This window comes from Sus scrofa, chromosome 9, assembly GCF_054392235.1.
Source record: "Sus scrofa isolate SSC_HxYL_T2T_F1_AM1 chromosome 9, Sscrofa_HxYL_maternal_Yorkshire_Landrace_v2.0, whole genome shotgun sequence".
Taxonomy (NCBI): Eukaryota; Metazoa; Chordata; class Mammalia; order Artiodactyla; family Suidae; genus Sus; species Sus scrofa.
The window spans coordinates 51,827,998-51,843,593 of NC_139391.1; the positions used below are offsets into that span (position 1 = coordinate 51,827,998).

The 15,596-nt window shown below is 39.1% G+C and overlaps 2 protein-coding genes across 2 annotated transcripts in view; one reads left to right on the plus strand and one right to left on the minus strand.

Annotated features, from left to right (window-relative positions):
- The window catches only part of LOC100524098 (olfactory receptor 8A1-like), a 141,033-nt gene that overhangs the window by 26,170 nt on the left and 99,267 nt on the right, over positions 1–15,596 (plus strand). The window lies entirely within an intron of this gene.
- Positions 1,696–8,190, minus strand: LOC100523744 (olfactory receptor 8B4-like). Its single transcript, XM_084976505.1, has one exon. The coding sequence runs from the start codon at positions 5,989–5,991 to the stop codon at positions 5,044–5,046; it is 948 nt and encodes a 315-aa protein (XP_084832631.1). The 5' UTR covers positions 5,992–8,190; the 3' UTR covers positions 1,696–5,043.

Here is a 15,596-nt window from a genome sequence, read left to right on the forward strand (position 1 = left end):
TTATATTGGCATAAGGATTATTTTGAGCTAAGGACTATTGGCAAAAAGTCAGTATAAGAAAATATATCCCTATTTACCTAAAAGCAGGACAAAAATGTTAAAAGTGTTCCTTTCTCCTCTCTACCTGGAAGGACATAAGTTAATCACTGGAGACAACTCTAGAGGCTTTTAAGGCCAGAGACCTCACCAACAGAATCTACATTAAAAAAAAAAAAAAACAACACTACTAGGAGCTCCTGTTGTGGCTCAGCAGTAAAGAACCCGACTAGTATCCATGAAGATTCAGGTTCAATCCCTGGCCTTGCTCAATGGGTTAAGGATCCAGCGTTGCTGGGAGATGTGGTGTAGGTTGTAGACATGGCTCAGATCCCACATTGCTGTGGCTGTGGCTGGCAACTGCAGCTCTGACTCAACCTCTAGCCTCAGAACTTCTGTATGCCTTAGGTGTGGCCCTAAAAAGCAAAAAAAAAAAAAAAAGAAACAAGAAAAAAATATTACTAATTAGACCTTATCTTCCATTAATTTTCCCCATATACTTACCTTCTCACAGTTTGCCACCTCAGAAGTTCAAGGTCCTTTTTCTTTATCTTTTAACTTCTCTACAAATTTATTGTTCTTTGTTAAGATGCTATTTAAGCCTAATTTCTAACCACTCCTTGAAGTTAATCATCACTGAGTAATCCTGTGTGTGTGCACAGCACACATATTAATATACTTCTGTTTTTCTCTTTTTAATCTCTCTTTCACCATTCTAATTTTTAGGGTGCTAGTCAATAAACCTAAGATAGAGGAAATTTTTTTTTCTCCCCTATAGTTTCTAATAACCACCTACTATCAAGGGGGAGCATATCAAAGCATAAGAAAATAAGAGCTTCAGGAGTTCTCAGCCCAACAGTTGCAGCTTAGCCAACAGTTGGGGCTCAGTGAGTTAAGAACACTACTAATATTCATTAAGATGCAAGTTCAGTTTGATCCCTGGCTTCAGTGGGTTACCGATCCGGGGTTGCCATGAGCTGTGGTGTAGGTACAGACACTGCTCAAATCTGGCATTGCTGTGGCTGTGGCATAGGCCGGCAGCTGCAGCTCTGATTTGACCCCTAGCCCGGGAACTTCCATATGCCGCTGGTGCAGCCCTAAAAAAAAGAAGAAAAAAAAAAAAAAGGAAAATGAAAGCTTCAATTCCCAGAAGTCCCTTTATACTAAAAATGCAAAGATAACCGTATCATGAGTGAGTTAGCAATATTAATAACTCACTCTCTCTTCATATAAAATATAACTAGTGAGAACAAGTACAAGGAGTCAAAGGAAGATCAAAACACCATTATATCTTTATTAATAGCAAAACTTATTAGCGAAATCAATGTCGGGACTCAAACCCCCCTCCTAGAACCTGGACCCTAACTTTATCCTATAAAGGACAGGAGGGGAGGTTAGAGATGAAATGGCACAAATCTGACTTATCCTTGCCAGGAGTTTGCCTTAATTCAGTGCAAATAGGTCAGCGATGAAGAGACACTGGGCCAAGTTCCATCAATGACCAACTTGTCAGTCTTTTTCAGTTTTATCTGTTAGATTAATCTCTCCTCCTCTCATAGAAAGGACTAAGTAAGGGAGCAATAATAGGAATGGGAAATGCTCACTTATGAACTGCTCCCTCTTGGCAGGTAGAACCACTTCTGTCCTTTGGTAGAGATTGCTGATTGCCTGCTCAAGAGTCATTTCCTCCTTCTTAATTAGTGACAGAATCATAAATTTTTTCTTGGATGGCAATTTCCGGAAGTTGAATGTTAAGTTTCAGTCACCCTTGTAAGCCGGGGTGGCTAGTGAGATGTCAGTGGAAGTTACTCATTGAATAGGAAAAGCACCCTTTGCCCTCCTTTGCCCTTTTATCTTCTTTCTGCTTGAACTGTGGACAAAAGTATATGAGATCTAGCAGCCATTGGGAAATCATGATACATCCATGAGAATGAAGTCACTACTAGGAAGAGAAAAAAGAAAGACACCGAGTCCTAGATGATTCACTCTGTCATCTCAGCACTGGACTGCCCACCTCTAGATGCCTTTTGTGTTAGAGAAAAATAAACTCTTATGTGTTAAACCATTGCAGTCAGACTTACATTATCAGTAGCTGAAGCAGTTAGTAAATGATGGATTTAATAATTTAATTAACTTAGTAAATGATTAATTTATGTAAGTATGAGGGGAGAGAGGGCAATGTTTGTCTGTCTAACACATGGCTAAGTCCTTGCACTGAGCCATGCATTGCCCCACAGAGTAGAGCAGTTCCTGTCACTCCCAAGTTCCACCTAAAAGTTCTTCCTGGACTGTTGGTCCTGCTACTTGATGTCCATGACTTACCTCTTTGCTCTTCTACCTGTTTATAATATATAAGAATATGTAGCTATCAAGAACAGTTTATTCTTCTCTAGTCTATGAAACTATATCACCACCTAATCATTATATAATTCTATTTAGATTTCAATGCTGATAACACTTTTATATTTCTATACAACTTATTACATATTATAAACAAATATTAAAACCAGAATTATGAATTTAGGAGTCAAATATGTGGTTGTTGGAGCCATGGGAGCTGGAGAGACATCTCAGGAAGAGCCAAAAAGAGAAGTAGACCAAAGACTATACCCAGAGGAATCTTGACATTAATAATGCTTCCTGAAGAGAAAATGTTGCTTGCTGAAAGTCAAAATGTCATTGCTGTGAGGTGACAGAATTTTGGTATTATGGCAGAGGGACCCACTTTAGGACATCTGACTCAGAGTACCAAATCACATTTCTCACCTTCTGTAAAGAAAAAGCCCCTAGAACTGTTCCTATCTGTTGACCTTTTGAGAACCAACAATTCCTCAACACCAACCTCAGGGGATACAAAAGATGATGTATCCTTGGTTTGTGAGAGAGGTGAAAGTCTCCATAATTTATAAAATGTTGGCTTTTTGTGTGAGCAGTTAATGGCTCTTGCTGGCTGTTGCGAGAACCAGTACCAGTTCCTCTGAATTTTTGTCATTTCATATCTTCACTAACAAAGATACAAGCTGGTGTCTCATTAAGTCAGACTTATGCTTTCACCTCTGCTCACCCCAGTGCCAATATAGGATGAATGTAAATAAAATTATTCTTGGCCTTGATGTATTTATTTCATAATTATCCCTTTCCACTCACATCCTTATGGTTCTGATTTATTCCTTATTTCCACTCATTTAACTAATGGTAATTTTTCCTTGATGCGTATCAGTTATATTTGTTCTTATTCTTCCTTATTTTTGATCTTCCTAATATCCCCAGATCCCCATGTGCCTAGATATAGACAGTCCTCTGGAGGGTAGAATTCAGCTAAGTCCAGAGGACTGACTAGCAGTGGTTCAGTGCGGCATTAACACAGTTCCAGTGAGTGAGTTAATATATGTAAGGTACCTTAAACAGTGCCCAAACAGTAGAGTACATGCTCAGTAAATGTTAAGTATCATTATTATCATAATCTAGATGTAATCCAAGTATCAGATTTTTCTACCTTCAGAGACATCCTCCCTTGAGCATATTTGGGGAAACTAAGTTTCATCTCACATCTCTCACCCTTAGTCAGTTCCAAGCTGCAGGTGCTTCTCTGTGCTGTTCCTAGCTCCATCTCAGGATGTCTTGCTTCTGGCCATAACCAGGTACACTTGAACTTCCTTTCTTCTCAGTATGAAGCTGCCACTTCAGATGAGTATCAGCAGAGAGATAAATGTGAAGAAGATCTTACTTCTTTTTGTTGCCTTATTTCTCATGCTGATACACAATATCCAATCTTATGCAAGAGTTGAAAAAAATATAAGCAAAGCAAAATACGTAGACTGAGTACTTTTTATGACTCTCCTCATATCCAAAAGAAAAGTACCAAGTGTTCTCCTCATGAACACCCCAAGTTCTAGTCTCCACACAGAGAACGCTCCATTCTTTGACCCTCAGCATAAGTTTCTATCCTCCCATCTTGCCACATGTGTTGGTCTGGCCCTAAGTTCACCTTCCTGCTTACACTCAGGACCATTTATGAGGGTGTACTCTTCAAAATCTGAAATATTGATTATAGAATAGCAAAAAATTAACAGAGTATCACAGAGAAGTCTTTGGCACTCAAAATCGTTATCCTTTCCCAGTCTCCCTGCAAGTAGAAAGTGAATATGATTTCTCTCTCTTCCTGATTCTCTAATAGTTAACTGTAATACACAAACACACACACACACACATACACACACAAACACATATTCTCAGAGATGGTAAAAATCTAAGTTTACTGTAAAGAATAAAATAATTGTCCTAAGTGTCTATAATATGCACAGTATCTCCAGGGCAGTTTGCAGTTGGCATAATCATATAAATCCATGGAATTTCTACTTTGTTCTTCTGCTTTCAGTCTTAGAGCCCAGAACCCAAGAATTTGGCTCAGTTATAAGACTATCTTTCACTACCCCATGGTTACCAATCCAAAGCCTAAGAGTTTTGAAACATTGAAATAAAAGATTTTGGTTTTGATTTATCTTTACATTTCAGGCCTGGTAAAGAACTCTTGGTGAGGCCTTCTCTTCTGTATACATGGATGTACATGAAAGAGATGATTTACAATCTTTCTAGTGAAGCAACTTCTCTAGGAGTTGGGAGACGATCTTACCTATGGCCCAAGGTATATTCTACCTTTTGTCTTTGGTAAGGCTGCTCCCATAACTGAGGAAAAAATAAATTCACTCTCTTGGGCCTTCATACCACTACCTGCCCATCTTCCAGCCAGAAAAGTTGCTTGGACAAACCCACTTAGCCTACAAGGAAAAGAATGGAAAACTTAGAGCCTTATCTCACTCATCTCTTGGACCTAGTATAGAGTCCAGTAAACATTAGGCACTTAATGGAATAAGCAGTGAATCAATGTAAATGGTGTAACCCTCAAAAAGAATATAATCAAGAAATTTGAATTTTTTAAGTAAAGATTCTAAAAAAAAAAAATTAAAACTCTCCCACCTATAGAGAAAAAAATTCTTAAGTATGTGTTTACCAGTAAATAATTGATACAAACAAAATCATCAGAAGAGCACTCTCTTCAGCAAGTTTAACATCCTTATTCCTCAAGCTGTAGATCAGAGGGTTAAGCATGGGAATCACATTGGTGTAGAAGACTGAAGCAAATTTACCCTGGTCCATAGATCCAGAAAAAGAATTTGTTAAATAAGTAAATGCCCCTGATCCAAAAAACAGAACCACAGCAACTATGTGGGAGCCACATGTGCCAAAGGCTTTAGACCTGCCCTCAGCAGAGGGAATACGGAAGATATTAGAGAGAATCAAAGTATAAGAGATGAAGATGCTGATACTGGATAAGGTGATGACCACTCCAACAGCAATAAAAAACACCAGCTCATTGACGTGGGTGCTGGTGCAGGAGAGCTGCAGGAGAGGGAGGACTTCACACAGATAATGGTCAATGATGTTGGAATCACAGAAGGTCAGTCTCAGCATGCCTCCAGCATGGGCCATGGCCCCAGCAAACCCTATGACATATGAACCAACCATCAGCAGAGAACAGATCTGAGGGGACATGGTGACCATGTACAGCAGAGGGTTGCAGATGGCCACATAGCGATCATAGGCCATCGATACCAATACATAGCACTCAGAATTGACAAAGAAACAAAAGAAAAATAGTTGTGTCATGCATCCCACATAAGAAATGATATTTTCTGACACAAAATCATTTAGCATTTTGGGGGTAAACACACAAGAATAACAGAGATCTATAAAAGACAAGTTGAAGAGGAAAAAGTACATTGGAGTGTGAAGGCTAGTATTCAGCCCAATTAAGGTGATCAAGCCCAGGTTGCCTACCACAGTCAAGACATATATCCCTAAGAACAAGAGGAACAGGGGGAGCTGGAGTTCTTTTTGTTGTGATAATCCCACAAGGATAAACTTAGTCACCAAGGAGCTGTTTCTTAGAGGCATTTTCTTCTGGGGAGCTGTCTATGGAAACAAGGGACAAAATACATAGACAGGTTATGGCACAAGCATAGCTAATGGAAAACAGATCTCAAATATGAGCCAGTGCATGAATACTCTCCTTTTTGCCTTTCTTCTCTTATCTATGCCCCACCACCAAGCTATTGACAGTGTGTCTGTGGCTATATCTCACCTCCCCTGGGCTGATCCAGGGTAGACTCTGTTGAGTGTGGGCAGCAAGAATCCAGTCCCCACTTGGGAGATGAGGAGATGGAGCCCTGAATTGGCTGTCCAGTGACTCTCAGACCTTCTGAGAGCCGGAAGTACAACCTGTGCCCACTGCCTCAGACTGAGAGACAGGAACTCTCCTGTCCCCCTTTGTCTCTATTCATTCTGCTTCCCTCTCTCAACCAGACACAGGGTTCCCACCTTGGAGAGAAAACCATGAGTGTTCCTTCTGGCTACATATCCTTACCTTCCTTTTCTAATTCTCCTCACTGCATTTCACACCATAGTCAGTGTTAAGAGTAGGGAAGGAATCACTGCATCCCAAACTCTTTGGTTGTGAGTTTATGGGAGTCAGACATTCCTCCTTCCTGACCCCCCACAGTCCTGGCCCTTATGCAGTCTCCTTTTCCATTAGCTCAAAGGAGAAAATAGTGTTAGTGCATAAAGCAGACAGCCTCAAGTTTTAACTCTTCTGGTTCCTTTGGTGCTGAGAGTCAGAGACTTTACAGATCCTAGTCTCCAAGGTGCTCTAGGAATAGACCAAGATTTCTGTTTGTGGATTTTCCCAGATGGTATACATCAACCTCAGGAGAAAAAAAAAAAATAGCAACTCTCATTTTCACCAGAACCCCAGCTGGCATATCATGAAGAACTTTATGCTGCTTGCTGATCTCAATCTGCTTAAATACAATTTCATTCCCCTGCGAATTTCTCAGAGATTTGTCCCTATAGGAAAGAAATTGTACTCTTTGTTTACCGCCTGGATGATGATGTTTACTTAAAATTTTAGGTCTTGAGTGTTGTACTCAAACTTCTTAATTCCAGGGATTTCATGTCATTTGTTAGTTTTCCTCACCACCACCACCACCACAAACACCACCTACCCTTAGCTCTGCAAGGACTGTAGACAGGCTTTTACTATGTAAGAGTAGATTAAAATATCACATCACATATGCAAAAAAGCATACACACACGCACACACTCACACACACACCCCTGCACAAAATTACACTATGGATGTGTGCAGGCTAAGGAATTAACAGGAGATGTACCTAAAGGTTTTAATCTTGTCATCCTTCAGATGATAAAACTGGTCTCCATGTGATCTGCTACATGAATATTCTAAGAAACATTTAAAGATATGTGAGCAATTGCATTTGTAAGTTTCCACTGAGGCTGCCTAAAATAATCCCAGATTGCCTGGAACAGTCTTGATTTACATCCATTATCCCTGTATAATTATTAATAGCAAACCCTCTCACTCTCAAAAGTGTCTGGATTTGGATAACAAATTATATAGTCACCCTACTAAAAACAGCATAAGCAGCTATTCAGGTCCTCTGGCCTCTGCTCTCTTCCAGACCCACTGACTTCTATCCACTTTCTGACTTAGGGAGTCTCTTTGTCTTCACCCTCCTTGCCCTGAGAGTTCTATTTCACTGAACCTACTCTTCCTGACCAACCAGTACTATCTCTTCAGTAGACTTTGGCTTAAAATGGTAAGGTCATTAACTGCAAGCTGCTTTTGATTTATACCTAGCCAAAACACCTAAAGCAAATAAATACAAACCATAGCTACCTGCCTAAAATAGGTAGAAGGGAAATAGGAGGAGAGGAATTACATAGGAACAGAAAATAAACACTGTTACAATTCTGCATTGTAATGATTGGTCCAATGGTATAATGTTGTATATTGCTAAATATCATACAATAAATTGATTAGTAGTATTTAATAAACTTGGATATATATATACATTTTAACACAGCAGTTCTACTCCAAGGTGTATACCCAATAAAAAATAAGTACACATATTTACCTAAAACCATGACAAGAAAGTGCATAGCAAAACAAAAAAAAGGTCACAGATGCAGCTCAGGTCTGATGCTGCTGTGGCTGTGGTGTAGGCCTGCAGCTGCAGCTCCGATTCGACCCCTAGCCTAGGAACTTCCATTTGTCATGGGTGTGGCCCTGAAAAGACAAGGAAAAAAAAAAGAAGGTTCATAGCACCAATATACATAATAGCCAAAAACTGAAGATGACCTATATGTCAGTCAGCTGTAGACTAGATAATAAATTGTGGGATATTAATATTAATTGTGGGATAAATTCTATATAGCCACTAAAGAATAACAGATAAATGTACAAACATATTATGAAGCAAAAGGAGCCAAGGACAAAAGAGTATATACTTCATGATTCCATTTCTGTGATGTCCCAGAACAAGTAAACTAATCTTCGGTGTTAGAAGTCAGATAGCAGTTATTCATGGTTGGTCAATCAGGGCTAATGACTAGAAAAGCGTAGGAAAGTGCTTCAGGGTTGCTGACATGTTCTGTTTCTGATAGGGGTGCTGGTTACATGGATGTGCTCAGTGTGTAAAACTTCATCAAGCTTTGTTTTTATATTACATAAATTAAAATTTTACTTAAAACATAGAGAATAAAAACACATTAATTATTGAACAAATCATCCTGCCAAATTTATTTAACACTAAAATTACTAAACATCTTTGAGTCATAATTCTCTAATTTATTAAATGGAAATTTACTAAGCTAACAACTCTCAGTATGGTATCACATGCAAAACAAAACAAAAAAACCCATCATTTTTACTTTTCATCAATCTTATGTTTCTTAAAACCTTCTGTTTCTTATATAAAAGGGAGGAAATCAAAAGGAAAAGAATTAATGCATACAACTACAGAGCGCCTGGCATTATGCTGAATTTTTTCTAACGTAACATGTTTATAACTACTCTACAGTGTGTATCTGTGTGGTAGATTATTATTTCCAAAGATGGCCATTCCAACACATATACACACATACATATATACATCTTGCATCCTACATGCTCTTGGCACAATGAGACCAATACTCCTCCAATAACGAGGTGGTGTCTATCCTCTCTACGCTGATATCCAGGCAGGAACTTGAGATTTCTACCAAGAGTAATGCTATGTGACTTCCCAGATTCAGTCGTAAAAGGGTACAGCATTCACCTCTCTCTCTCTCCCCCCCCCTTCTCTCTCTCTCCCCGTTTCTCTCTCTCTCCCCCTCTCTCTCTCCCCAACCCCCCATCTTCTCTCTGTGTCTCCCCTTCCTACCTCCCTTCCTCCATTTCTATTCCTCTTTTATCATTCCCAGCAAACCAGGACAGTCATATTAGAACACTCTGGCTTTGTCTCTAGATCTGCCACAGAGCAGCAAATTTATGTTTGTTTATCCAGTGTCGAGGGGCAACAGAAGCCCTCTAGGGCCACAGGCTACATCAGGAAAAACACTCAAGAGGAATGGCCAGTACAGTTTCCAGTACAGGTCTGGATTATTTGGTCTAATTTCTCCTTCATTACTCAGAAAATCTTTTTCAATTTCCATGTATCAATGATGTTTTTGAGATTTAATTTTATGAATAAAAGGAATTTCCTTTTAGTACATAATTTTTTTATCCGCTGCATTTTCTGTTCTTAACAGTTTAGCACATAAGTGGCAATGGCCCAGCAATGAACAAGTAAGAAGGAATTATCTCTCTTCATTAGAGTAGAAGTCAATGTATTCATTTATCTGCCATCCTATATGTATTTATTGAGGCTAGCTATTTTCAGCAATCTTGCAAATTTTATATTCAGAAAAATTTCTTCTGATATAACAAAACGAAGAATTCTGGATAAAGTATGAAACTCTCTTTGTTAATGTTTGAGGTGGCAGATAAGAAAGTGATAAGTCCAGGGTGCACAAGCCCTGGCCCTGGGGTTTGAGCATGAGGAACAGTTGGATTGCCTATGCAGGACATAAGAGATAAAGCCTGGAAATCAAGCAGGCTGGGAGTTTGTAGCCATTATTGACTCATAACACTGGATCCCCAATGGGAAACATCTTCCATGGCTTAATTAGAGGAAGAAAAAAGCTCACATAGGAAGAGGGCAAAAATATGTATCTGTCTCAACCTTGGCTCTGGAAGGACAGAAAAAAAGATTAAAAAAATACCTGAAAACATCTAACCACTTCTGTGTTTTAGGCAGAAAATTCCTATTACATATACAACCAAAAAAAATTCCTCCTGGAAAAAATATAATTTAAATCAAGATATCAAAGAATTACCCCCAGGTAAATATCTGAGGAACGTAAGCTCTTTTTTTTTAATTACTCAGTGAATTTTATTACATTTATAGTTGTACAGTGATCATCAGAACCAAATTTTATAGCATTTCCATCCCAAACCCCCAGCTCATCCCCCCACCCCCCAACCTGTCTCATTTAGAAACAATACGTTTTTCAATATCTGTGAGTCAGTATCTGTTCTGCAAAGAAGTTCATTGTGTCCCTGTTTTAGATTGTACATGTAAGTGATAGCATTTGATGTTGGTGCCTCACTGTCTGACTGACTTCACTTAGCATGATAATTTCTCAGTCCATCCATGTTGCTGCAAATGCTGGTATTTCTTTCCTTTTAATTCCATTGTGTATATATGTACCACATCTTGATCCACTCCTCTGTTGATGGACATTTAGGTTGCTTCCATGTCTTGGCTATTGAATAGAGTGCTGCAGTGAACATTGAAGTACATGTATCTTTTTTAGTTTTCTCTGGGTCAATGCCAGGGAGTAGGATTTCTGGATCAAATGGTAATTCTATTTTTAGTTTTCTGAGGAATCTCCATACTGTTTTCCACAGTGGCTGCACCAATTTACATTCCCAGCAACAGTGTAATAGGCTTCCTTTTTCTCCACACCCTCTCCAGCATTTACTGTTTGTAGACTTTTTGATGATGGCCATTCTGGCCGGTGTAAGGTAGTACCTCATAGTGGTTTGCATTTTCTAGTAATGAGTGATGTTGAACATCTTTTCTTGTGTTTTTTGGCCATCTGTATGTCTTCTTTGGAGAATCATCTGTTTAGATCTTCCCATTTTTTGATGGGGTTGTTTGTTTTTTTGGTATTGAGCGATAGTAGGTGTTTATAAATCCCTTGTCAGTCACTTCATTTGCAAATATTTTCACCCATTCTGTGGGTTGTCTTTTTGTTTTATTTAGGGTTTCCTTTACTGTGCAAAAACTTTTAAGTTTAATTAAGTCCCATTTGGGTTTTTTTGTTTGTTTGTTTGTTTTTACTGTCATTACTCTAGGAGGTGGATCTGAGAAGATATTGCCATGGTTTATGCCAGAGAGTGTTTGGTGTATAAGCTCTTAATGAAAATTACTAACCAAACATGAAATAAGCCACCAGCAATTAAAATCACCATAAATGAAAAACCGCAGTTTACAGAATCAGACCTGCAAAATCATTAGGCTTATCAGGGACAGAATACAAAATAAATGTATATGGTATATTCAAAGAAAGAAAAGGAATGTGAAAGTATAATGAAGGAGAAATCAGAATTGATAAAGAAATTTTGTTTAAAAAAAATCAAACTGAACTCCTAGAAATAAAGGACATTATTGTTGAAATTAGGAACTCCATGAATATGTTAAATAACCCATTAGACATAGGTGAAGATAAAATAAGTAACTTGGAAAATGGAAATTTTCCAGAATTCAGCATCAGCCAGGGATGTAGGATAATAACTACCAATTAGAAATAATAACTTTTTTTATGGCCACACCCACAGCACTTGGAAGTTCCCAGGCCAGGGACTGAATCCAAACTGCAGCTGCAACCTACACCACAGCTGTGGCAACACCAGATCATTTAACACACTGCACCAGGCCTGGGATTTAACCCAAACCTCTGCAGCAACCTGAGCCACTACAGTTGGATTCTTAACCCACTGTGCCACAGTGGGAACTCCCTAGAAATGTAATTTTAGAAATGTAGAAATATAAAAGGTCCAACAGATATAGAGAGAGCATTTACCACATTCTAGGCCCTGAGTTTTACTCTAAGAGTAAAGCAGCAATTGAAACAGACATAGTCCCTATTCTTTCAAATATGTTAATCTAGATGGAGAAACCCAGAATAGTCAGATGCTAACAGTAACTAACTAGAAATACAGTAAGTGTGGAGTTCCCCAGTGGTTCAGTGGGTTAAGGGTCTAGCATTGTCACTGCTGTGGTTCCACTTAACTGCTGTGGTATGTGTTCAGTCCCTGGCCCAGGAATTTCCACATGCGGCAGGTTATAGCCAAAAAAGAAGAAGAAGGAGAAAGAATACAGTAAATGTGCCAGAGTGAAGTTATGGGGTGCTGTGAAACCATTTACTGGGAGGCTTTCCTGAGTCTGGAGGGTCAGGGATGGCCTCTATAAGGGAAGTAGAATTCAGATTTAAAACCAAAAACTAAGTAGGGATAAAAAGAGATGTTTGTTTGTGACTATCTGGCATTGACACTCCTTCCACATTTGGGAATCTGCCCTTGTGTGAGCCTTAGTTGGAGCCAGGATTTGGCTCCTTCTGTGAAATCTCTCCAGAGAACGTAAGACCTAAGCTCAGCTCAGATGTTCCCATGCAGGACTGAGTCTGGGGCAAGTGACATAAGAAACAGGAACAATTTATGTTTCTTTTTAGCATACATAAAGACAAAAACAAATCTATCAATCAATAACAAATGTCAAATGTTGGTGGTCCCAGCAAGAGCAGCCAGCACAGCCTAACCACATGGTTATGTGGTGTAATTTGGCCATGATTCTGCCACCTGGCTTCTCCTAGATGCTGCCTGGCTCCAAAAACTGGTTCAATGGTCTGCTCTGACATTCTATGAGACACCCTATTTCTTGACAACTCCCTTTTTTGAAGAAGTTAAGCAGGATCAGCGTCTACAGTTTGTAGTGAAGAACCCTGGCTGCTAGAATAGGGTCTGGAGATTAAGGGGTCTGTGGGCAGTGAGCGGAGGCAAGGAAATCATTCCAGGCTGTGGGGCAACTTTCTCATCTCCCTGTGATGAAGGCAGCCACAAGAGCCAAAATCACCTTCATATCAAAAGGATGTTAACAAACTCTCCCTCAGAGTTTTTATCTATTTTGAATAATTTTCCCCTTCCATAGAAATGCTGTTTGGATATAGTTTAGAGGATAAAATGAACAAATATTCTGGATTCCAGAGACCATCCTTCATACTCCATACGAAGTTTTTCATACCTTCAATTCTCCAATGATTCTTCTTTTCTTTACTAATGAATCATAAGCTTTTTTGCTGGCTAAAAAGTCCATTTAATAAATTATCTGGTCAGCTTTTTTTTTTAATACTCAGAAGGGCCATAACAACAACAAATAATAATAATAAGGATTATGTTTAACATTAAGGAAGCTAATGGCACAAAAATTATTTTTATTAATGATTAAATGGCTTGCATGTGTTTAAATTGGTCAGTGTTATAAGGTTGTTTTTCATGGCCTCCATATTCACCTTGTTGTCTTTGCAATTCCTTATAAAATCAAAACATGAAATAGCTTTTTGCACACTTTGTATTACTCTTAAAAATCATTTAGAGTATTAGAGAAAGCATACCTTTGATTTTGCAACAGGTTATTTTATGCTAGATCTTTATTCATAAACAGTCGCCAATTATTACATTGTTACTATGGAAGTACACAATCTGCTTTATGATGTGGTTTTAGAAGTGCATTACTATTAGTCTTGTTTACCAGCAGAGAAAATCAGAAGGACATTCTAGACAAAGGGAATCACAAAAGGAAATATTAAAGGTAGGTGTTCCCATTGTGGCTCAGTGCGTTAAGGACCCGATGCTGTCTCTCTGAGGATGCAGGTTCAGTCCCTGGCCTCTCTCAGTGGGTTGAAGATCTGGCTTTGCTGCAACCTGTGGTGTAGGTTGCAGATGCAATCTGGATATGGTGTTGCTGTGGCTGTGGCACAGGCCTGCAGTTGCAGCTCTGATTCGACCCCTAGTCTGGGAACCTCTGTATGTCACAGGTATAGCCATAAAAAAAAAAAAATTAAAGGTCATATGGGAGGAAAGCACTGCAGATTTGAGGAATGGAAAATGAAATGGAGACTTGAAACATTGTATACATGGCAGAGAAGGGTTGGAGATAGTTGGGGTGGATTAAGGATAATAGTAAATTACATCCTTCCTGAGTTCAGAATCAACTGAGAAATTAGACACAAAAGTCAGACAGGAAAAAAAAAAAAAGTGCCAGCTGTATTGCTGATAAAGTTGATTGGAAAACCAGCTTGGATGCACATCTGCAACAAGACCATATCATTCTGTCATTGCACACCATAGGCTAGGTTTATGAATCTGAGTCTAAACTGAGCTGGACACCTGTTGGTCTTCTCTACAAAGGAGAGATGCTGCAAATAGAAAAGATGAGTGGGGATCTTCATAAGGGATGTGCCTGTCCTAACTAGAAACAGGAAGAGGAGCTGTAGGAAGGGGGCTGGGCCACACTGAGCCACATTTCAAGTTCATTCTCCCAATTTCTTCTTTTTTTTTTTTTTTCTTCACTGTTTTGCCTTTTCTAGGGCCACTTCCCACGGCATATGATATGGAGGTTCCCAGGCTAGGAGTCTAATCGGAGCTGTAGCTGCTGGCCTATGCCAGAGCCACAGCAATGCAGGATCTGAGCCACATCTTTGACCTACACCACAGCTTACAGCAACGCCAGATCCTAAACCCACTGAGCAAGGCCAGGGATCAAACCTGCAACCTGGTGGTTCCTAGTCAGATTTGTTAACCACTGAGCCACAATGGGAACTCCCATTCTCCCAATTTCTGATTGGTCCTTCCATCCTCTGCTTTGGGTGAAGGGGGAAGAGAAAGAGTTGCTTCTTCATTTACCTGCCTGGTCACAGAGGTTTCTCTCCCACTAGGGGAAGTGAAAGGTGAAACACAAATGAAGCTAGAATCACATCTGGGGCATAAATTGGTTAGCACCAGAGTTTGTACTTTACTACAGTAAATGGTGAGCAATATGGGAGAGACTTGACATCTCCAGACTTGCCTTTCGATATTTGGTAAAGAGTGAAAGAGAAGGATAGGGCTGGAGACCAGGAAACCTGAACTAAGTGGTAGAAGGGGTATGCAGACTTGTGGTTGCCAAGGGGGAGGGGAGGAGAAGTAGGATGGATGGGGAGTTTGGGGTTGGTAAATGCAAACTGTTACATTTAGAGCAATGTAAATGTAATAGTTTACATTTGGATAAGCAGTGAGGTCCTACTGTATAGCATGGGGAACTATATCCAGTCTTGGGATTAAATTAATGGAAGATAATATGAGGAAAATAATGTGTATATATATATTCATATAGATACATTCATATATATACTTGAATGTATCTATATACACATTATATGTATACACAACATGTATATGTGTACATAGGTACATTCAAATATATATATGAATGTGTGTGTGTATATATATGTATGTATATATGTGTGTATATATGTATGTCTAGGTCACTATACTGTACAGAAATTGACACTGTAAGTCA

Excerpts from the sequence above, each read along its gene's own strand:
- LOC100523744 (XM_084976505.1), bottom strand. The coding sequence starts at position 5,991 with ATGCCTCTAAGAAACAGCTCCTTGGTGACTAAGTTTATCCTTGTGGGA.